Consider the following 24,248-nt stretch of genomic DNA (forward strand, 5'->3'; position numbering starts at 1 on the left):
TAGCTTCTGTCTCCGATACTGCTGTGTACGCTCTGTACACAGTGCTATACAGAATAGGGATAGAAGTTTCTTTCAGCCCTTGTAAGGGCTAATACCGGCAGGGTCAGAGCCATAGGTGACAGTCAGGTCCGTGAAAACAGATTTTAACAGCTACACAAGATGACAGCGTCTGTGTAGCTAAGGTCAGGGATTTCCTCGCTGCATTTCCCCATTAGGAGGGATAGAAAGGGAGGCTTCCTTTCCTCTACCCAGACCCACAACCCTGCCACTGTACCCTCTTGCCCTTTGCACACTCAAACTCATTGTTACTAAGCCATTATACTAGCAAACACTAAGGAAACTTAGTGGCATCCTAAAAGTGTCTGTTGGACTTCATTATTGTCCCACTAGTGCAAAGATATTTGCAGCACGTCTGCCTGCATTGCACACTCTAACTCATTGTTACTAAGCCATTATACTAGCAAACACTGAGGAAACTTAGTGGCATCCTAAAAGAGGCTGTTGGACTTCATTATTGTCCCACTAGTGCAAAGATATTTGCAGCACGTCTGCCTGCATTGCACACTCAAACTCATTGTTACTAAGCCAATTATACTAGCAAACACTGAGTAAACTTAGTGGCATCCTAAAAGTGGCAGTTGGACTTCCATTAGTGTCCCACTAGTGCAAAGCTATTTGTAGCACCTCTGCATTGCACACTCAAACTCATTGTTACTAAGCCATTATACTAGCAAACACTGAGTAAACTTAGTGGCATCCTAAAAGTGGCAGTTGGACTTCTATTAGTGTTCCACTAGTGCAAATCTATTTGCAGAACCTCTTTATTGCACACTCAAACTCATTGTTACTAAGCCATTATACTAGTAAACTATGCTGCCAGTTTAAGGGCCATAGTTGCATTGTCAGGGATAATTATTGTTGTTTATTCTGCTGTTAATAAAGATAGACCACCACTGCAATCTACACCACCTCTCAATTTTTACTACCAAATTTTAAGTGCACAATCTTGTCGCAATCAAAATGAGTGGCAAAATGACAGATGCTGGTGGAAAGGGGAAGAGGCGTGATGGAAAAGGAAAAAAAGGGTTTGTCCGTGGGTAAGGTGGCAAAGCTCCATTAACATCTGCTGAAGATAGACCATCTTCCAGCAAAAGTAAGATGTCTACTACTTACCGTGGACAATCCGATGTGCTCCCTTTTTTACGGACACGAACAACTGGAACAAAGGTAGATGATGGCCAAAAAAGGAAAATGTTTGAATGGATCTCAAGTGGTCCAACAAGTGCCCTCTCCGCCACCTCAACTACCGCATCCAAAAAACACCAGTCCTCTGAGTTGTCAGCCCAATCACACTTGCATTCTCCCAGCTCTGAAGTCTCCATCCGCCCTGCACAGTATGGTGGAACTGAGATGGCTGAGTCTGCAGAGCTGTTCAGTCACACTATAGCCTGGGAATCAGAAGTCTGCTCCCAAGCTACAGTGAGTACAGACCAGGAAATGGTCTGCAGTGATGCCCAGAACCTTTGTGACTCTGATTCAGGCTGTGAGGACCAAGTTTCTGAGCATAATGTTGACCCTTTTTCACAAACTGTATCACCTGTTGTTATAGACAATGAGGAACATACTGATGACGATGAGACGCAGATACCAGATTGGGATGACAACTTAAATATTCGGTCAGGGCAAGAAGAGGCTCGGTCTGAGGGTGAGGGGAGTGCAAACACAACAATTGATGAGGAAGTTCTAGATCCCACCTATTGTCAACCCACAGTCAGGCACTCGAGGAGGTCAACAGAGGCGGTGGAGGAGGATGCAACCGACGACGAAGTTACCTTGCGCCTTCCTGGACAGAGTCGGAGCACTGGTAGCACGTCTACAACTGCATCCTCAGCCACCACTCTGCCTCTGAGCACTAGTCGGGGGGGCTCAGCAGGTCGCATGCCCTCTAAGCCTTGCCTAGCCTGGTCCTTTTTTGACATAGCAAAAGATCGGCCAAATTATGTGATCTGTAAAATTTGTCGTGATTCTGTTAGTAGAGGGCAAAACCTCAGCAGTTTGACAACTTCTTCCATGAATCATCACATGAATAAATATCATATGTCCCAGTGGGAAGCTCACCGTGCTGCAATGCGGCCTAGCGGAGCGAACCATCCACCGCCTGCCCCTTCCAGTGCATCCGCGCGCTCTTCATCTTTTAGGACTGTGGGGACAGCTGTCACACCTGGTTTTCCACGCACAACTTCCACCACTGTAACCGCAACAGGTAGTTTGCTTGGTAGGTCGTCAGTTGGTTTGGAAGGGGAAACAAGTGCGTGTGTACAGCTCTCTCAGACATCGATAGCACCAACGTTGGATGAAGGCAACATCATGTCTACGCCTGCACTTTCCTCACAGACCTGCATTTTTCCAGGGACACCCTACTCAACACCGTCTACACACAGCAGCCAGATCTCTGTCCCTCAGATGTGGACAAATAAAAGGCCATTTCCTGCGACCCATGACAAAGCTAAGAGGTTGACTTTATCCCTCTGTAAGCTCTTGGCTACCGAAATGCTGCCTTTCCGCCTGGTGGAAACACAGGATTTTAGAGACCTTATGTCTGTCGCTGTGCCCCAGTACCAGATGCCCAGTCGCCACTACTTCTCTAAGAAAGGTGTGCCCGCGCTACACCAGCATGTCGCACACAACATCACCGCTTCCTTGAGAAACTCTGTGTGTGAACGGGTGCATTTCACCACCGATACTTGCACCAGTAAGCATGGACAGGGACGTTACATGTCGCTGACTGGGCACTGGGTAACTATGATGATAGATGGTGAAGGGTCTGCTGCACAAGTCTTGCTGTCCCCACGACTTGTGTGTCAATCCTCTGTCTGTCCAAGTTCCGCCACTGCTTCTGCCTCCTCCACCTCATCTGGGTCCTCCACCTCCGCCCCAAGCCTGCCTGGTCAGGCCACCAGCGTTCTCACTGCGCAGAAGGAATCATGCACCCCTCATTACTATGCTGGCAGCAGAGCGCAACGGCATCAGGCGGTCTTTATCTTGACATGTCTTGGAAATAGGAGTCACACAGCGGCTGAGTTGTGGGCAGCTCTGGAGACTGAGTTTGGTAAATGGTTGTCTCCACTCAACCTGCAGCCTGGTAAGGCCGTGTGCGACAATGCTGCAAACCTGGGTGCGGCTCTTCGCCTGGGCAAGGTGACACACGTGCCTTGTATGGCTCACGTGTTGAACCTTGTTGTCCAGCAATTTTTAACACACTATCCCGGCCTAGATGGCCTTCTGACCAGGGCACGAAAACTGTCTGCTCACTTCCGCCGTTCAACCGCCACAGCTGAGCGACTTGCATCGCTCCAGAAGTCTTTCAGCCTGCCGGTTCATCACCTGAAATGCGATGTGGCGACACGCTGGAATTCAACTCTCCACATGCTACAGCGACTGTGGCAGCACCGCTGAGCCCTGGTGCAATACGTCATGACGTATAGCCTGGGCCAACGAGATGCAGAGGTGGGGAAGATCACCCTGATGGAGTGGTCTCAGATCAAGGACCTATGCACCCTTCTGCACAGTTTCGACATGGCGACGAATATGTTTAGCGCTGACAATGCCATTATCAGCATGACAATTCCAGTCATTTACATGCTGGAGCACACGCTAAACACTGTTCGGAGTCAGGGGGTGGGACAACAGGAAGGGGAGGAACTACAGGAGGATTCATATGCGCAAGACACAACAACATCACCAAGGTCCAGACGTTCATCATCAGCAACGCGGCAGGCATTGGACCATGGGGGACAGGGATCAACAAGGGCATATGGTAGCAGGCGAAATGTTGAGGAAGGTGCAGGAGAACATGAAGAAATGGAGGACGAACTGTCCATGGACATGGAAGACTCAGCGGATGAGGGAGACCTTGGTCAAATTTCAGTTGAAAGAGGTTGGGGGGAGATGTCAGAGGAAGAAAGAACGGTTAGCACCTCTATGCCACAAACACAGCGTGGACTTGGTCTGTATGGCTGCGCAAGACACATGAGCGCCTTCTTGCTGCACTACCTCCAACATGACCCTCGTATTGTCAAAATTAGAAGTGATGATGAGTACTGGCTTGCCATACTATTAGATCCCCGGTACAAGTCCAAATTTTGTGACATAATTACAGCCATAGAAAGGGACGCACGTATGCAGGAGTATCAGCAGAAGCTGTTACTCGATCTTAGCTCAGCTTTTCCACAAAACAACCGTGCAGGTGCAGGGAGTGAATCTCCCAGTTGTAACTTGACAAACATGGGAGGGTCTCGTCATCTTCAACAGTCTACCCGTACCAGTAGCACCGTATCTGGTGCTGGTAACAGCAATTTTATTGAATCTTTTCATAATTTTTTTAGACCGTCCTTTGCAAGGCCACCAGAGACAAAAAGTCTGACACATAGTCAACGGCTGGAGAGGATGATACAGGAGTATCTCCAAATGAACATCGATGCCATGACTTTGCAAATGGAGCCTTGCTCATTTTTGGCTTCAAATCTTGAAAAATGGCCAGAGCTCTCCAGTTACGCCTTGGAGATTTTGTCATGTCCAGCTGCCAGCATTGTCTCTGAACGTGTCTTCAGTGCTGCTGGGTGTGTGCTGACAGATAAGCGCACGCGTCTGTCCAGTGACAACGTGGACAGACTAACGTTCATCAAAATGAACAAGTCATGGATCCACAAGGAATTTACTACCCCTGTGTCATCCTGGGGAGAGTAAATGCTTGTGGATTTTGAATGTTCTTGATGCAAATCTAGCTGTGAAGTGTACAACTTGGGCACAAGTGCTGCCACTGAAGGGGTGAGTGTCTGTGTGGCCCAATTTTTGGAAAAAAGGGAGACTCCGCTTGGAGTAACCCTTGCTTACATTGATTTTAAAAATGATCCAAGATGAACAGATCTGGGATCAGGAAAGACTTTGCTACCTACCCCGGGGTCATCCTGGAAACGGTTAAGTATGGCGTATTTTTGATTGTGGTTGATGCAAATCTACCTGTGAAGTGTACAACTAGGGCACAAGTGCTGCCACTGAAGGGGTGGGTGTCTGTGTGGCCCAATTTTTGGAAAAAAGGGAGACTCCGCTTGGAGTAACCCTTGCTTACATTGATTTTAAAAATGATCCAAGATGAACAGATCTGGGATCAGGAAAGACTTTGCTACCAACCCCGGTGTCCTCCTGGGGACGGTTAAGTATGGCTTATTTTTGAATATGCTTTATGCAAATCTACCTGTGAAGTGTACAACTGGGGCTCAAGTGCTGCCACTGAAGGGGTGAGTGTCTGTGTGGCCCAATTTTTGGAAAAAAGGGAGACTCCGCTTGGAGTGACCCTTGCTTGCTGTGTTTTTTAAAAGGAGCCAAGATGAACAAGTCATGGTTCAGCAAAGACTTTGCTACCTACCCCGGGGTCATCCTTGGAACGGTTAAGTATGGCGTATTTTTGATTGTGCTTGATGCAAATCTACCTGTGAAGTGTTCAACCAGGGCACAAGTGCTGCCACTTAAGGGGTGGGTGTCTGTGTGGCCCAATTTTTGGAAAAAAGGGAGACTCCATTTGGAGTAACCCTTGCTTACATTGTTTTTAAAAATGATCCAAGATGAACAGATCTGGGATCAGGAAAGACTTTGCTAAATACCCCGGGGTCATCCTGGAAACGGTTAAGTATGGCGTATTTTTGATTGTGCTTGATGCAAATCTAGCTGTGAAATGTACAACTGGGACACAACTGCTGCCACTGAAGGGGTGGGTGTGTGTGGGACCCAATTTTTTGAAAAAAGGGAGACTCCGCTTGGAGTAACCCTTGCTTGCTGTGTTTTTTAAAAGGAGCCAAGATGAACAAGTCATGGTTCAGCAAAGACTTTGCTACCTACCCCGGTGCAATCCTGAGGACGGAAAAGTATGGCGTATTTTTGAATGTGCTTGATGCAAATCTAGCTGTGAAGTGTACAACTGGGGCACAAGTGCTGCCACTGAAGGGGTGGGTGTGTGTGTGGCCCAATTTTTGGAAAAAAGGGAGAACTCCACTTGCAGTCACCTTGTGGTGTTTTACATGATTTTAGAAGGGTGTGCCATGCCTATATCTGTGTCTCCTCCTCTTTTTCCTTGTCCAGCTCCTTTGTTTTCGCATGAGTATATGTCCTTGTTACTTTCCCATGTGTTTGTGTTGTGTTGTGAGTTGTTTGTCACCTTTTGGACACCTTTGAGGGTGTTTTCTAGGTGTTTGTATGTGTTTGTGATTGCCTGCCATTGTTTCCTATGCGGTTCGAGTTCGGTTCGTCGAACGTTCGCCGAACCGAACTCGAACGGGATACCCGTTCGACGAACCGAACTCGAACTGAACCACGGCCGGTTCGCTCATCTCTACTCTTGGTATCCACCACTGCCTGACAGGACTCAAACACAATGCACCAATCTACTAGCACTCCTCATAGATACAGCGGTGGATACCGCTTACATTGGAATTTATTCATACTGCGCTTATTTAATCAGCAAACACTTTTCAACACTATACAAGTATACAGTGGGAGATATATCATCCTAGAGAGCTAAATTATACTGTGCATGCTTAATAGTGATTTACAAATTAACCCAGTCCAAGAAGTTACTCAGGAACTGATAACCTACACCTACTCTATAGGCTTGTCATTGATAAAGGTCATGTTTTGGGCTGAAAAGTCTGACCCACTTTACTGAATATGAAATAAAAATATTCAAGTTTTTTCACTAAATCTGGGAGTGCCTCATATCTATTTTTGTATTACATGGTGTGGAAGCCTACGAGAGCACTCCAGCTACAAAATTGTTTGGCGGAAGTGCCTTATTCTATTGAATTAATATGATAGGAGGTTCAGATTTCAGTTCATTAGGAGCTGAGCTATGGCTACTGAACAATATACAAAGCTGTGCTGTTGCATTAAAGTGCACGCTTAAATCCAGCCTCCACCAGAGTTGATAACAGCTGAATGTTGAGAATGCTAGGTGTTTGCCATAATAATGACCTATCCTATGAGGGGACAACCCCTTCAATCACTAATGTGTCATGAGCGCACTGTTAGTAGTCACCTAACAGCTTCAAAATTACTACCACAAACAAGCTTTGGAGCCCGATCCTCCACTTCCCAGACCCTGGGGGTTGCCCTTGCTTTAATCATTTAACCCCTGTACAGAAATCTGGACTTAAACAGAGGTTCCTGGGTAAGGACCACAGAGTCAGCTTTTGTTCAGTAGTGCAAACAGGCAAGAAGGATAGTCAGGAAGTCAAGTCAGATCCAGGAGAGCACGTTAGGAACAGAATACAAAAAAGAATAGTAGTCCAATCTAAAGCCATGGTCAATGAACCATAATTAACAGGTCAAAACATTGGGCAGAGGCACAAACCAGGATACACTATCTTTTGATTGGCAGTTGGAGCTTGTTCTTTGGGGTTTAAATAGAACAGCTCCACCCCGTGCTGACAGCAGATAGAAACTAAAAGAACAGATTAATCCCATAGCTTCCATTCTGTACACAACCAAAAGTCCCAGGAATAAAATATGATTGATGCCATCAACAATTACCCACAGCAACAGTGTAGAGCTGCCTAGCAGCTGAAGCAAAAACCGGCACAGATGTTACATAATGTGCATAGTTAGAAGTTAACATGTAATCGCCTGTCCTCACAAGACTTCTTTCTTGCCTCCTATGTACGTTCGTCACTCAAATATCACCAAGACTTCTCAAGAGCATTCACCATCCTCTGGAATTCTGTACCCTAACACATCCGATTGTGTTTTACACTTGTAACTTTCAGATGCAACCTGAAAACTAATCTCTTCAGGAAAGCTTACAGCCTGCAATGACCCTGATGTCACCTCAACCACCGACAAAGCTGATCGAATCTCAATCTCACATCCGACTGGCTACATTACACTGATTATAGATTGTAATAGATTGTATGCCTGTGAGAACAGGATCTTCTTTCCTTCAATCTGTAGCAGTCCATGTCAGATTGTCTACTTTATTTTATGGGATATGGGATATATACAGTTAGGTCCAGAAATATTTGGACAGTGACACAAGTTTTGTTATTTTAGCTGTTTACAAAAACATGTTCAGAAATACAATTATATATATAATATGGGCTGAAAGTGCACACTCCCAGCTGCAATATGAGAGTTTTCACATCCAAATCGGAGAAAGGGTTTAGGAATCATAGCTCTGTAATGCATAGCCTCCTCTTTTTCAAGGGACCAAAAGTAATTGGACAAGGGACTCTAAGGGCTGCAATTAACTCTGAAGGCGTCTCCCTCGTTAACCTGTAATCAATGAAGTAGTTAAAAGGTCTGGGGTTGATTACAGGTGTGTGGTTTTGCATTTGGAAGCTGTTGCTGTGACCAGACAACATGCGGTCTAAGGAACTCTCAATTGAGGTGAAGCAGAACATCCTGAGGCTGAAAAAAAGAAAAAATCCATCAGAGAGATAGCAGACATGCTTGGAGTAGCAAAATCAACAGTCGGGTACATTCTGAGAAAAAAGGAATTGACTGGTGAGCTTGGGAACTCAAAAAGGCCTGGGCGTCCACGGATGACAACAGTGGTGGATGATCGCCGCATACTTTCTTTGGTGAAGAAGAACCCGTTCACAACATCAACTGAAGTCCAGAACACTCTCAGTGAAGTAGGTGTATCTGTCTCTAAGTCAACAGTAAAGAGAAGACTCCATGAAAGTAAATACAAAGGGTTCACATCTAGATGCAAACCATTCATCAATTCCAAAAATAGACAGGCCAGAGTTAAATTTGCTGAAAAACACCTCATGAAGCCAGCTCAGTTCTGGAAAAGTATTCTATGGACAGATGAGACCAAGATCAACCTGTACCAGAATGATGGGAAGAAAAAAGTTTGGAGAAGAAAGGGAACGGCACATGATCCAAGGCACACCACATCCTCTGTAAAACATGGTGGAGGCAACGTGATGGCATGGGCATGCATGGCTTTCAATGGCACTGGGTCACTTGTGTTTATTGATGACATAACAGCAGACAAGAGTAGCCGGATGAATTCTGAAGTGTACCGGGATATACTTTCAGCCCAGATTCAGCCAAATGCCGCAAAGTTGATCGGACGGCGCTTCATAGTACAGATGGACAATGACCCCAAGCATACAGCCAAAGCTACCCAGGAGTTCATGAGTGCAAAAAAGTGGAACATTCTGCAATGGCCAAGTCAATCACCAGATCTTAACCCAATTGAGCATGCATTTCACTTGCTCAAATCCAGATTTAAGACGGAAAGACCCACAAACAAGCAAGACCTGAAGGCTGCGGCTGTAAAGGCCTGGCAAAGCATTAAGAAGGAGGAAACCCAGCGTTTGGTGATGTCCATGGATTCCAGACTTAAGGCAGTGATTGCCTCCAAAGGATTCGCAACAAAATATTGAAAATACAAATTTTTTTTGGGTTTGGTTTCTTTGTCCAATTACTTTTGACCTCCTAAAATGTGGAGTGTTTGTAAAGAAATGTGTACAATTCCTACAATTTCTATCAGATATTTTTGTTCAAACCTTCAAATTAAACGTTACAATCTGCACTTGAATTCTGTTGTAGAGATTTCATTTCAAATCCAATGTGGTGGCATGCAGAGCCCAACTCGCGAAAATTGTGTCACTGTCCAAATATTTCTGGACCTAACTGTATATATATGTTTTTATATATATATATATATATATATATATATATATATATATATATATATATATAAAATATATGTATTTGATATAAAATATCATATATATATATATATATATATATATATATATATATATATACACACACACACATACTGTATATACTGAACTAAATGATCTAAGACGTTGTCTTTGTACACAAAAGGGCTTTTTCTGTTAAATATTGGTCAGAAATGTGTTTAAATCTGTGTTAGATAGCAGTCCTTTGCCAATATAATCCATGCACCTGACAAGTGTGGCATATCAAGATGCTGGTTAGACAGCATTCTTATTGCACAGGTGTGCCTTTAGCTGGCCACAATCAAAAACCACACTAAAATGTGCAGTTTTATCACATAGCACAATTCCACATATATTGCAAGTTTTGAAGGAGCGTACAATTGTCATGCTGACTGCAGGAATGTCTACTCGAGCTGTTGCCTGTGAATTGAACGTTCTTAACTCTACCATAAGCCATCTTCAAAGGTGTTTCAGAAAAATTGGCAGTACATCCAACTGGACTCACAACTACAGACCATGTGTAAGCTCTGCAGTCCAGGACTTCCACATCCAGCATCTTCACTTCCAAGATCATCTGAGACCAGTCTCCCGGATAGCTGCTGTAACAATCGATTTGCATAACCAAAGAATTTCTGCAGAAACTGTCAGAAACCGTCTCAGGGAAGCTCATCTGCATTCTCTTCATTCTCAACCGGGTCTCTACCTGACTGCAGTTCGTTGTCATAACCAACTTGAATGGGCAATTGGTCACATTTGATGACATCTGCCTCGTTGGAGAGGTATTCTCTTCATGAATCTCGGATTTCACTATACAGGGCAGATGGTAGACAGGTAAATGGTGGCCATAACAGATACTGATTAATTTTATGACGCTGCCAGACCCCCGTCCCAATTCCTATAAAACTGAGCATTTTAGAGTAGTCTTTTATTGTGGCCAGCCTAAGCACACCTGTGCAATAATCATGCTGTCTAATCAATATCTTGAAATGACAGACTTTTAAAGGGAACCAGACATCAGGATTTTCATGTATAAGGTGCAGCCAGTGCAGTACTGGCACTATGAGGCACATTGTGTACATACTATCAGGGGGCAGCTCGGGTGGTAAGGCAGTGAAATCCAACTTTATAAAGTTTGAAAAATCAAGCACTTTTTGATTGACGTGTGCACCTCTCACCTAATGTCCGGGCGGGTTAAGCACGTGTATCCACCCCCCCCCCCCACCGCCTGTTCCTCCCTCTCTCTGGTTGTATTCAAATTTCTCTCTTCAGAAACATGGCGCCGGAGTTGGCACCTACGCATAGCGCTTATCTCCGGCGCCATGTTTCTGAAGCCCGCAGTAGCTAGTATTACCTGCAGCTACGATATCGTGCCGCCCCAGGACACCGTGACCGGGTCTTGCAGCACTGCCGTCACGGGGTCATGTGAGTCCATTGTGAACTTACCTCACCTGACCCCCGATGTCGCTGGCAGGCTGCTGTCGGCTTTTTCCTGTGGCGTCCCGGTGTCCTAGGCCGCTGCTGTGCTGGCACGGTGTCCTGGGGCGGCACGATATCCTAGCTGCAGGTAATACTAGCTACTGCGGGCTTCAGAAACATGGCGCTGGGGATAAGCGCTATGCGCAGGTGCCAACTCCGATGCCATGTTTCTGAAGAGAGAAATTTGAATACAACCAGAGAGAAGAAGGAACAGGCGGCAGGGTGGGGGGGGGGTGGATACACGTGCATAACCCGCCCGGACATTAGGAGAGTGGTGCACATGTCAATCAAAAACTGCTTGATTTTTCAAACTTTATAAAGTTCGATTTCACAGCCTAAACACCCGAGCTGCCCACTAACCGTATGTACAGCCTGTGCTTGATAGTGCCAGTACTGCACTGGCTGCAGCTTATACATGAAAATCCTGATGTTTGGTTCCCTTTAAGGTTGGATGCAAAATATCTTGGCAAAGGAGAAGTGCTTACTTTCACAGATTCAGACAAATTTGTAAACAATATTTGAGAGAAAAAGGCCTTTTGTGTACATAGAAATAGTCTTAAGCGGGCTTTACACGCTACGACATCGCTAATGCGGAGTCGTTGGGGTCACGGAATTCGTGACGCACATCCGGCCGCATTAGCGATGCCGTTGCGTGTGACATCAATTAGCGATTTTGCATCGTTGCAAAACAGTGCAAAATCGCTAATCGGCGACACGGGGGTCCATTCCCAATTATCGTTACTTCAGCAGTAACGAGGTTGTTCGTCGTTCCTGCGGCATCACACATCGCTGCGTGTGACGCCGCAGGAGCGAGGAAGCTCTCCCTACCTGCCTCCCGGCCGCTATGCGGAAGGAAGGAGGTGGGCGGGATGTTACGTCCCGCTCATCTCCGCCCCTCTGCTGCGATTGGGCGGCGGTTCAGTGACGTTTCAGTGACGTCGCTGTGACGCCGCACGGACCGCCCCCTTAGAAAGGAGGCGGTTCGCCGGTCACAGCGACGTCGCCGGACAGGTAAGTATGTGTGACGGCTCTGGGCGATGTTGTGCGGCACGGGCAGCGATATGCCCGTGTCGCGCAACAGATGGGGGCGGGTACGCACACTAGCGATATCGGGACCGATATCGCAGTGTGTAAAGTAGCCTTTAGATCTTTGAGTTCAGCTCACGAAAAATCAGAGAAAAAATAAAGGGTTTAAATATAAATATATATATATATATATATATATATAAAATCCTTGTCACATGTATAGTACCCTGGAAAAAAAAATGTTTCTTTGAAAATAAATAATAATTTATGGTACTATGACCAATATCATAGTTTACGATTTTTCTCAACTGTCTTGGTAACATACTGAATACTTTATGGCATGTTGTAAACGTATGGGGCAGAGTCATATGTTTAAAGATAACAACATATACAATATAACTAAAGTGAGGCATTTTGCTTTAATATTAGTCCTGAAGAAATTGTTAGAAAATAATGTTGAATGTGTGGGTCAATGTGCTGGTATTTGCCATCAAATATTTCAAGATTATTTCAACTGTAATTATTCATAATTTTGCAAATGACTCAACATAAAGCCATTGTAAAAGAGACTGTTTTATTGCTATCCCACACAACACCTGCATAAAATCATGACAACTCTGAGCTGTGCACGGAAAGTGGAATCTGACTGTCGTTAACAATTGTTAAGCATTAGTTACAGCCAGTTGCCCTGTGGTAAATAGTTTTTATGGAACTGATTATTAAAAATCGCCACTTAAAATTATTGGCAGGAACATAGATTCTTCCAGATGTTTCTAAGGAAATTCTAAAAACAGAACAAAAGTTTAAGCCATTAAATTGTTATTCATCTGAAAAAAATGATAACTGACTGTATCACGAGCTTTGTGTGTTGGCTTGTATACTTTACCAGACTTTTTCTCTAAGACCTCTTTCACATGTCCATGGAAAACACACACATTTTTCACAGACGTGTTGAAGGTGCGTATAGCCCTCTGTGAGCAGTGATTTTGGCACACGTGTGTTCTCCGTGTGCTATCCATGATAGCACACAAAGATCAAGAACTTGTTTTTCCCCTGTCCCTGGCGCTGCTGTCCATAGTGCTGATGTCTCCAGGGCTGCGGTCACACTTGCTTCTGGGTCCGCGGTGCAGTGAATATGCAATGAGTATAATGAGTGGGCCCTGAAGCAAGTTACAGCAGCGCTGAAGACAGCATCACTGGAGACAGGTGAAGAAATGTACTTTATTTCAAAGATACGTGTTTTCTCCGGTACATGTCAAATGGATCATATCAGTGTGTGGTCCATGGGACATCACTGCTGCTGGAGAAAGATGGACTTGTCTTTGTGCGGAACACATGGACACGCGGACACACGGTCCATGAGAAATCACTGATCTGCATGCAGATCCATTGATTTTAATGGATCTGCATATGTCCGTGATTCCGGTACATATAAAAACGGCATCATACGTACTGGATTCACTAACATGTGAAGGACCCTAAGGCTATGTGCCCACGCTGCGAAAAATGCGCGAACTTTGCCGCGGATTTCTCGTGGAAAAGCCGCGGATTTTCCAGAAATCTGCAGCACAGCTACTCCCCAGCCATTTCTATGGCATTTGGGAAATGCTGTGCCCACGCTGCGGATTTTTCCACAGCGGAAATCGTGCGGATTTTCGTGCGGAAAAATCTGCAGCATGTCAATTATTGTTGCGGATTTTCGTGCGGATTTTGCCTATTCAATTGAATTTTGAAAAAAAAAAACAAAAAACAAAAAAAAAAACGCAAAATCCGCAACAAAATCCGCGTCAAATCCACGTCAAATCCGCATCAAATCCGCATCAAATCCGCACCTATGAAAAGGTGCGGATTCGGGGGGAAAGATGCGGATTTTGATGCAGAAAAATCCGCAGATACAAAGTCCCGTGGGCACATAGCCTTAGATAGCGGAGGACCTTTTATTGTTAAGGATCCCTCCGATTCTGGGTCACCAAGTTAATTGGAATCATGTTTTCTTGCTTTAAACTGATTTTGGAATGACATTGTGTTGTTGTGGCTACCGTGTCTTAGGAAAATCAGAAATTTCTTTTTTCCATGCTATCTTACCTCTGCAGGTGGCTTCAGAGCCGGACCACAGTCCATTTGGTTGACAGAAGCGAATGCTGCTTCCAACTAATTCATAGCCTGCCTTGCATCGGATTCCACAGGCGGCATCAAAGTGATTGTTGCAGATGTTCTGGATGAAATAGCCATTCTCTGGGGGCAGCAACTCAGGGCAGCGTACAACTAACGATGTTTAGAATATAAAAACAACTGTTATAGGAGAAGGATTTGCAGTCCCATTAAATGAAATCTACCACAAGCTTTATATACAGGAGGAAAATACTTTCATATTGTAGCTTTGTGCAGTTTCTATGCGTTTATGTAATTATTGTTGTCATCTGGAAACATTAACATAAGGCGAAAGCAGAAAATACAGTGATAGATTAATGTAGGTAAATGTTGGGTGTCTCTAGGGTATTTCATTGATTACAGCCTAGATGTATAACGCAGAGCATGGATTACACAGACACAAATCCTCGTTTACACTGTGATATATTGAAGTGTATTCCATGCTGATATACAGCAAAGCTTAGCACATTATGGCTAACTTCACACGATCATAAAAAAAAAATCATCTGATTTTCATCCAGGGAAAAAAAAATATCATCCATATTGCATCCATTTTTATACATCAGGAGTGAATACAATTTTACAAGTTCTTTCATTAGCAATTACAAAGTATCCGTAAAAATCAAATGATACATAGAGGATCCAGTTTTATTGTGCACCCATATACTGGAAAGGGTGAGTCTCATCCGAATTATGGAAGATATGTGTGCATGATGACTTTTTTTTCACGCGATGATTTGGTGTGTGTAAATTAAAACAGTCATCTGAACAGTTCTATTGAATAACAATATTTTAAGTACAATTGGGTTTTTATCCCAAGGACAGTACTCTGATGGAACATATGGTGGTGTGGTTGTAACTAGTGATGAGCGAGTATGCTTGTTACTACTCGGTACTCACACGAGTATCGCTGTACTCGGGCTACTCGGTGGGGACCGAGTAATCTCGTGATACTCGTACTGTACTCGTGGTCTTCATCCCTGCATGTTGGCGCTCTTATGAGAGCCAGCCCTCATGCAGGGATTGGCTGGCAGACCACTTCAATGCCACAGCCCTGTTTGTTGTGCAATTGCAGTGATTGGCCGGCCTGCACAGCGTGACCGAGCATTTATACCAGCGGGCGCGCTGTGCTCTGCTCACAGCCATCCAGACAGTCAGTGCAGGGAGAGTGTTGCTGCTTCAGGGAAAGGTTTGCGGCCCTTTATAGTTATTTCCGTAGCAGGGCTGCAAACAGTGTGACCAGAAGTCCTTCTCAGGACTATTCTAGTTGTATACAGGTAGGCAGGGTATAGCCAGGTCAGAGTACAGTAGCAGAGCCCTTCTCAGGACTATTGTTGCTGTATACAGGCAGTGTATAGCCAGGTCGGAATACAGGCTAGTGACCAGAAGAGTCCTTGTCAGGACTATTGTAGCAGTATACAGGCAGGCAGGCAGGCAGGCAGGGTATATAGCCATTCCTAGTGGTGACCGTATACCAGCCTTCATCATATCTGGGGCTGGTGTACACAGTCTAAAACAGTCCAGATAGTGTCAGACTTCTCAGTAATTGTCGCTCCTAAAAACCTGTTAGGTTCTTAGTGCGTCCGTGCTTGCATTTAAAAACCGCACGTGTGTGCCTGTTGGTGGCAGCGTACAGGTGCACGTTTTGCACAAACTATTATATAATGCACAAGTCTAGTGAATAATACACGTCAGTCAGCAGTGTCTGATAGTGTCAGACTTCTCAGTAATTGTCGATCCTAAAAACCTGTTAGGTTCTTAGTGCGTCCATGCTTGCATTTAAAAACCGCACGTGTGTGCCTGTCAGTGGCAGCGTACAGGTGCACGTTTTGCACAAACTATTATATAACGCACAAGTCTAGTGTATAATACACGTCAGTCAGCAGTGTCTGATAGTGTCAGACTTCTCAGTAATTGTCGCTCCTAAAAACCTGTTAGGTTCTTAGTGCGTCCGTGCTTGCATTTAAAAACCGCACGTGTGTGCCTGTCGGTGGCAGTGTACAGGTGCACTTGTGTGCGTTTTGCACAAACTTGGATATAACGCACAAGTCTAGTGAATACACGTCAGCACAGCATTGCAAAATGCGCAAGGGCGTTGGCAACGAACAAGGAAGTGGACGTGATGGTGGTGCAGGCAGAGGCCGAGGTCGTGGGCAAGCTCTAATTTCGCCACAACAAAGGGCCACATCTAGTCGCTCGCACGTCCTGTCCCAAATTCTTGGGGACCACAGCAGTACACCGCTCTTGAACCAAGACCAGTGTCAATAGGTTGTTAGTTGGATAGCGGATAATGCTTCCAGTCAGATTGGCACCACCACAAACACTCTGTCTTCCACACGGTCAAGTGTCAGTAGCCGTGATTCTGCACCGCACATTTCAGAACCTGATCCTCCTTCCTACCACAAGGCTGAGTACACGTCCTCGGACATTACTGATCCCACACTTGGACACTCGGAAGAGCTGTTCACGTTTCCATTCGCACATTCTGGCCTCTCGCCAGCTCTTGTTGAAGTGGGTCATGAGGAGATCGTATGTACAGATGCCCAAATATTTGAGCAGCCACGTTCTCACGAAGTTGGCAACGTGTCTCAACAAAGGGTGGACGATGATGAGACACAATTGTCAGGAAGTCAGGAGGAGGAGCAGGGTGAGGAAGAGGAAGACGACGTGGTGGATGATCCAGTAACTGACCCAACCTGGCAGGAGGATACAGTATGCAGAGCGAGGACAGCAGTGCACAGGGGGAGGGAGGCGTAGCATCCCAACAGGCAGTAAAAAGCAGGGTGGTGGCTCCAGGCAGAAGTCAGGCAACCGTTCCCCGGAACAACAACACGACACAAGGTGTCTGTACAAATGTTAGGTCTTCCCGAGTCTGGCAGTTTTTTAAGTTGGCTCCAGATGATTCTAAAAAGGCCATTTGCAAAACCTGCCGTGCCAGCATCAGCAGGGGTACCAAAACTAGCAGCCTGACCACCACCAGCATGATCAGGCACATGTCAGCCAAGCACCCGACTTTGTGGGAAGTACAACAGAGTCGAGGAGCAGTGCTTGCTGATGTCACTGCTACGTCTTCGCTTGTTGTGCATGCGAGCCAATCCCCTGTCCATGCTGCCTGCGAACAAGCCTCCTCCGGTCCTGCACCTGCAGTTGCCTACGCAGAAATAACACCATCATTAAGCACGTCCTTGTCCCAGCACAGCGTTCAGTTATCCATTTAGCAAACCTTTGAACGCAGGCGCAAATACACTGCCAACGCCCCACATGCCACAGTTCTAAATGCTAACATTTCGCGACTGCTTGCACTGGAAATGTTGCCTTTTAGGCTGGTGGAGACAGAAGCATTCCGCGACCTGATGGCGGCAGCTGTCCCACGTTACTCGGTCCACAGCCGCCACTATTTCTCCCGGTGTGCCGTCCCCGCATAACCACGTGTCACAAAACATCACACGTGCCCTGAACAACGCTGTTTCACCCAAAGTCCACCTAACCACAGACACATGGACAAGTGCTTGTGGGCAAGGCCGCTACATCTCGTTGACGGCACACTGGGTTAATATTGTGGAAGCTGGGACCCAGTCTGAGCGAGGGACGGAACACGTCCTTCCCACACCAAGGTTTGCAGGCCCTACCTCAGTCAGGGTTTCTCCCACACTCTACAGCTCCGGAATGTCATGCTCTTCAGCCTCCTCCTCCTCCTGCGCATCCTCATCCACTTTACCCTCCACACCAGTCCCAAGCTGGAAGCACTGCAGCACTGCCTCGGCGAAGTGGCAACAGGCTGTGCTGAAGCTAATCTGCATAGGTGACAAACCCCACAATGCAGAAGAGGTGTGGACAGCTCTGAAACAGCAGACAGATCACTGGCTCACACCTCTGAACCTAAAGCCAGGAAAGGTCGTGTGTGACAATTGCCGGAACCTGGTGGCGGCTTTGAGGCGAGGCCAGCTGACACATGTTCCATGCGTGGCCCATGTGCTCAACCTCGTGGTTCAGCGGTTTCTAAAGTCATACCCAGAGCTGTCTGATCTGCTGGTAAAAGTTCGCCGCCTGTCTGCACATTTTCGAAAGTCACCTACTGCTTCAGCCGGCCTTGCCGGCTTTCAGCGCCGTTTGCATCTTCCGGCTCACAGACTGGTGTGTGATGTCCCCACGCGTTGGAATTCAACTCTGCACATGTTGGTCAGGAATCAGATATGTGAGCAGAAGAGGGCAGTTGTTGAGTACCTGCATCACCTAAGCCGTCGGGAAATGGGTCAAACTCCACGCATAACACCTGAGGAGTGGAGATGGATGTCCGACCTATGTACCATCCTCCAAAACTTTGAGGACTCCACCAAGATGGTGAGTGGTGATGACGCCATTATTAGCGTCACCATACCGCTTCTCTGCCTTCTAAAACGGTCTCTGCTCAAAAACAAACATGATGCATTGCAGGCGGAGCGCGATGAGTTGGAGCAAGAAACAGTAGTGGGTGTGGGTGATAACACACAGCCCAGCCTCGTCTCATCACAACGTGCAGTGGAGGACTATGATGAGGAGGAGGATGAAGACATGGAGCAACTCTCCGGCCAAATTGAGGATATGACATGCACACCAGTCATATCCTCGGTTCAGCGTGGCTGGCCAGAGGACAGGGTAGATGAGGAGGAGGAGAAGGAGGAGGAGGAGGAGGAGGACAGCATGTTCAGTCATCGTGTTGGTCAGGATACTGAAGTACTGGCTGTTAAGAGTCTGGCGCACATGGCTGACTTTATGGTAAGCTGCCTGTCTCGTGACCCTAGCGTTAAGAACTTCTTGGCCGACAATCATTACTGGTTGGTAACACTGTTAGACCCACGCTACAAGGAGAACTTTATGTCTCTTATTCCCGAGGTGGAGAGGTCAGCCAAAATGCAGCAGTTCCGGAAGGCCATAGTCACGGAAGTAGGCAAAGCATTCCCCTCACAAAACGCTAGCGGCATAGGTCAGGAATCAGTGGACAACCAAGGCGTACAGCCGAGAGGGGCACAAGTCCAATCCGCCAGAGGTAGGGGAACAGTCTTTAAGATGTGGGACAGTTTTCTCAGCCTCTCACGTACCACAGCCCCTGAGGTGCGGGGTAGTGCCACAAGAAATCCTAAGTTTGCCCAGATGCTCAAGGAGTACCTTGCAGATCGAACAACTGTACTCCGACATTCCTCTGTGCCTTACAATTATTGGGTATCCAAGGTGGACACGTGGCATGAATTGGCTCTCTACGCCTTGGAAGTCTTGGCCTGCCCTGCCGCTAGCGTTTTGTCAGAGCGTGTTTTTAGTGCCGCAGGTGGAATCATTACAGATAAACGCACCCGCCTGTCAACTGAAAATGCTGACAGGCTGACTCTGATCAAGATGAACAAGGGTTGGATTGGGCAAGACTTCACCCCACCACCAGCAAATGAGAGCGGAATTTAAAGTTTGTAACGGGAATTTGCCATGCACCTCCACTCACCCATGGGTACACACTTCTGGACTTTGGATAATCGCTGGACTGCTCCTCCTTCTCCTCATGCGCCACCATGATGACCGTTACAATAGTTAGGCCTTTGTTTCAGGTATACTCCCAGTGGTAAATTTTTTCGCCCATTCTTTCAGAATAGACATTACAACGACAGGAGACCCGCTCCCTTGCAATGGGAACAATGTTTTGAGGCCCTCATGCACGTCTCTATCCAGGGACAATGTGGAGCCTCCCAATTTTTGGCTGCCCTGCCTAAGGGCTATACTACAATAGACCCACTTCCTGACAATGGACACTTCACGTTTACAGGCCCTCATGCACGTCTCTATCCAGGGACAATGTGGAGCCTCCCAATTTTTGGCTGCCCTGCCTAAGGGCTATACTACAATAGACCCACTTCCTGACAATGGACACTTCAGGTTTACAGGCCCTCATGCACGTCTCTATCCAGGGACAGTGTGGAGCCTCCCAATTTTTGGCTGCCCTGCTAAAGGGCTATACTACAATAGACCCACTTCCTCAAAATGGGCACATTAGACTCAAGAGGCCTTCATGTACGCCTCTTCTCAGGGACATCGGAGTGCCACACAATGTTTTCACGTAAACTCTTTCATGTAATCTCCAAAAGTAACATACACCAGCTCTATCTCACTATTGGGTATGTGCCCCTAACATTTCCGCCATGAAAATTCATTTTGGTGTCATTTTGGAAGGTTTTCTGGTGAGTCCGTAAAAATGGCGTAAAACGCGGACAAAATTGTTCACAGCTGTGACTTTTGAGTGATAAATGCTTCAAGGGGTCTTCCCCATGCTGTTGCCATGTCATTTGAGCACTCTTCTGAGACTTTTGTGACATTTTTAGGGTTTCTACATGCTGCCGGGGGTCATTTCATAAAAATACTCGGGTCTCCCATAGGATAACATTGGGCTCAGGTGCTCGGGCCGAGTACACGAGTATCTTGGGATGCTCGGCCCGAGCCTCGAGCACCCGAGCTTTTTAGTACTCGCTCATCACTAGTTGTAACCTATAAAACATACCCCATACTTTCTTTCCAACAACATGCTTTCTTTGTGTGGAGCATCGCTTGGCTCCGTTGACACATACATTGATTATTTCCATTGTTCTGTCCCGGTCCAGAATAGGAGCAGAACGAAGATGATGGTAGGCTGATTACACTAGTATCATGGATTGCATTTATAAAGGAGAACTATGATAGCTACACCAGATCATTTTAACTAAATAATAGCCAGCCCCGACAGCTCTGGTTACTATCATCACATCTATTGTGTATGTCGGTATGTTTGACACAACAAAACAGAGCTGCAGACTCCTGCATATTTGCTGTTACAATGCTGAGAAGCCTGAAAGAAGCCCTGACAGATCCCATTGATGCAAGTACCTAAAGATGCTTATAATGGCTTTGTGTTATCTGAATGGGATATTGTAGCCGATATGTGAACAGAAAATGAGATTTGTGTCATTCCATATAAAAGACAGTCCATAATATACATGATACCATAAGGAAACACACAAAGAGGCGATCAAGTAGGTCCAAATACAATTTTATTAGTGCAGAATAGTGAAGGGGATCAGAAAAACGGTTTACATCACTGCAGTTAGCAAAAAATTAGATGTAAAAATTGACATGCTGAACAATACATAGTCATAAGGATATATATATATAAGTCAAACATTGCAGAATACGCCCAAAAAGAAAATTACTAATACTGGCATACTCACAGAGAAGATATAAACAACCCTTAATATAAGGTGTATCTCCTACATGTAATATATTTAATGCTGCTGTTAGGATAATAAACATAAAGAAAAAAGAGCAGCTAAGAGACACCTAATATAGGTAGTTTAAATATCTTCAGTGCAAGATGTAATATACAGTATTCAATCTGTAATATAAAGAATGGGGGGGGGAAGAGACCTGATGTTTATAGTGCAAAGAGTTGATGTAGCATATGTCGCGCTAACACTGGTCAAGAAACACACAATTGTGAATCATTTAACCCAGTCAGAAGAGCATCCATTTAATCCCCATATAGTGCACTGAGACATAAATAAGAGCTATGGATGAAATCCATAAACCCGAGAGCCAGACCAAAATTGGGCAGAGTAATGCAAGGTAAGACAAAATTTACATATTACCTGGATATGAGCAACTGCAGTGGACTGCGCCCAATGCGCATTTCGGTGTAGTTGCTCATATCCAGGTAATATGTAAATTTTGTCTTACCTTGCATTACTCTGCCCAATTTTGGTCTGGCTCTCGGGTTTATGGATTTCATCCATAGCTCTTATTTATGTCTCAGTGCACTATATGGGGATTAAATGGATGCTCTTCTGACTGGGTTAAATGATTCACAATTGTGTGTTTCTTGACCAGTGTTAGCGCGACATATGCTACATCAACTCTTTGCACTATAAACATCAGGTCTCTTCCCCCCCATTCTTTATATTATAGATTGAATACTGTATATTACATCTTGCACTGAAGATATTTAAACTACCTATATTAGGTGTCTCTTAGCTGCTCTTTTTTCTTTATGTTTATTATCCTAACAGCAGCATTAAATATATTACATGTAGGAGATACCCCTTATATTAAGGGTTGTTTATATCTTCTCTGTGAGTATGCCAGTATTAGTAATTTTCTTTTTGGGCGTATTCTGCAATTTTTGACTTATATATATATCCTTATGACTATGTATTGTTCAGCATGTCAATTTTTACATCTAATTTTTTGCTAACTGCTGTGATGTAAACCGTTTTTCTGACCCCCTTCACTATTCTGCACTAATAAAATTGTATTTGGACCTATTTGATCGCCTCTTTGTTTGTTTACTGTAGTACTTTTTGCGATTTGGTCCTTATATTGTAGTCTTAATTCTGCTTACTATACAATATTGCTATATTATTATCTATATTACCGATATGCAGAATTTTTCTATGCCAATACTTACTTTCATGATACCATAAGGCCATGTTCACATGTTGAGTTTTTGATCAGGTTTCTACCTCAGTATTTGTGGCCAAAATTAGGAGTGGAACAATCAGAGGAAAAGTATAATAGAAACATGGGCATCACTTCTGTATTTATTACCCACTCCTGGTTTTGGCTTACACTGAGGTGAAAAACTCACCACAAATGGAATGTGTGCATGTGATCTTAATGAATTTTTCACAACTTACACCATATCGTTCTTCATCTAGACTGGAGAATACCAGTCATGATGATTGAAGACCTATGCATTTTAACAAATGATGTAAAAGAATTCAATCCACGCAGATGGGTCTATGGAGTGCCATGCATATATAAGGTTATGACAGCAATTAAATAGAAAGACACAAACATATTATATAAGTATTGCATATTATATTTTTAAGGGTATGTGCGCACGTTGCTTTTTACCTGCTTTTTACCTGCTTTTTTGCTGCTTTTTCTTCTGCGCTGTTTAATGCCAAAATGGATGTGTTCTTCTATTCAAGCAAAGTCTATGGGAATTTGGGTTTCTTGTTCACACTATGTTGTTCAAAATGCTGCCTTTTTGTGGCAGAACTTTGGTCAAAAACAATGCTTTGCAGTGCAAAACCCAAATAGCAAAAACAATTGACATGTTGCTTCTTTCAAAAGCTGAGTTTTTGACCAAAGTTCTGCCTCAAAAAGGCAGCATTTTGAACAACATAGTGTGAACAAGAAACCCAAATTCCCATAGACTTTGCTTGAATAGAAGAACACATCCATTTTGGCATTAAACAGCGCAGAAGAAAAAGCAGCAAAAAAGCAGGTAAAAAGCAGGTAAAAAGCAACGTGCGCACATACCCTAACTATTGGCTTTTAGCTAATATCTGGCTTCAGTGTTCATTGCAAAAAATGCTACAGAAATTGCAACGAGTTTTCCCTAAAAGACTTGAGTGAATCCAACTCATAGCCTGATGTATTTTTTTATGCTTTTATGCTACAACCAGAAGTACAACATATGAGGATGGAAAGTATAAATAAGGACTACTATATTTCTTCTTTGGAGTTAATGTTGGGTTGCAGAGATGTAGCAAAGGTTATCTGGATCCACAATGCATCATCTTGATAATTTGTCACAGAAGATTAAGAAGATAATACTGCACAAGACATTGAACAATGGCAAATTGGATGTCTAACTATATTTGCTTGTGCCGTGATATTTCAGTGCTGTTTTAGGGCTCATGCGCACATTGCCGAATTTCATGCATTTACGCTGCGTATTGCACCGCAGCGTAAATGCATGCGTCCTGTATCCCCTGCATAACCTCTCAAGATTGTGCATGAGACGTGCGCATGTTGATTTTATGAATGCAGCGATTTGGGTGGTAAAGTTTT

The 24,248-nt window shown here is 44.9% G+C and overlaps 1 protein-coding gene across 1 annotated transcript in view; it reads right to left on the reverse strand.

Annotated features, from left to right (window-relative positions):
* The window catches only part of SVEP1 (sushi, von Willebrand factor type A, EGF and pentraxin domain containing 1), a 570,842-nt gene that overhangs the window by 374,386 nt on the left and 172,208 nt on the right, over positions 1 to 24,248 (reverse strand). Inside the window, exon 5 of the mRNA XM_075316174.1 lies at positions 14,337 to 14,516. Within this exon, the coding sequence (XP_075172289.1) occupies positions 14,337 to 14,516 (180 nt within the window). The remainder of the gene's footprint in view (positions 1 to 14,336; positions 14,517 to 24,248) is intronic.

The sequence above is a fragment of the Anomaloglossus baeobatrachus genome, chromosome 1 (assembly GCF_048569485.1).
Source record: "Anomaloglossus baeobatrachus isolate aAnoBae1 chromosome 1, aAnoBae1.hap1, whole genome shotgun sequence".
In the NCBI taxonomy this organism is placed as follows: domain Eukaryota; kingdom Metazoa; phylum Chordata; class Amphibia; order Anura; family Aromobatidae; genus Anomaloglossus; species Anomaloglossus baeobatrachus.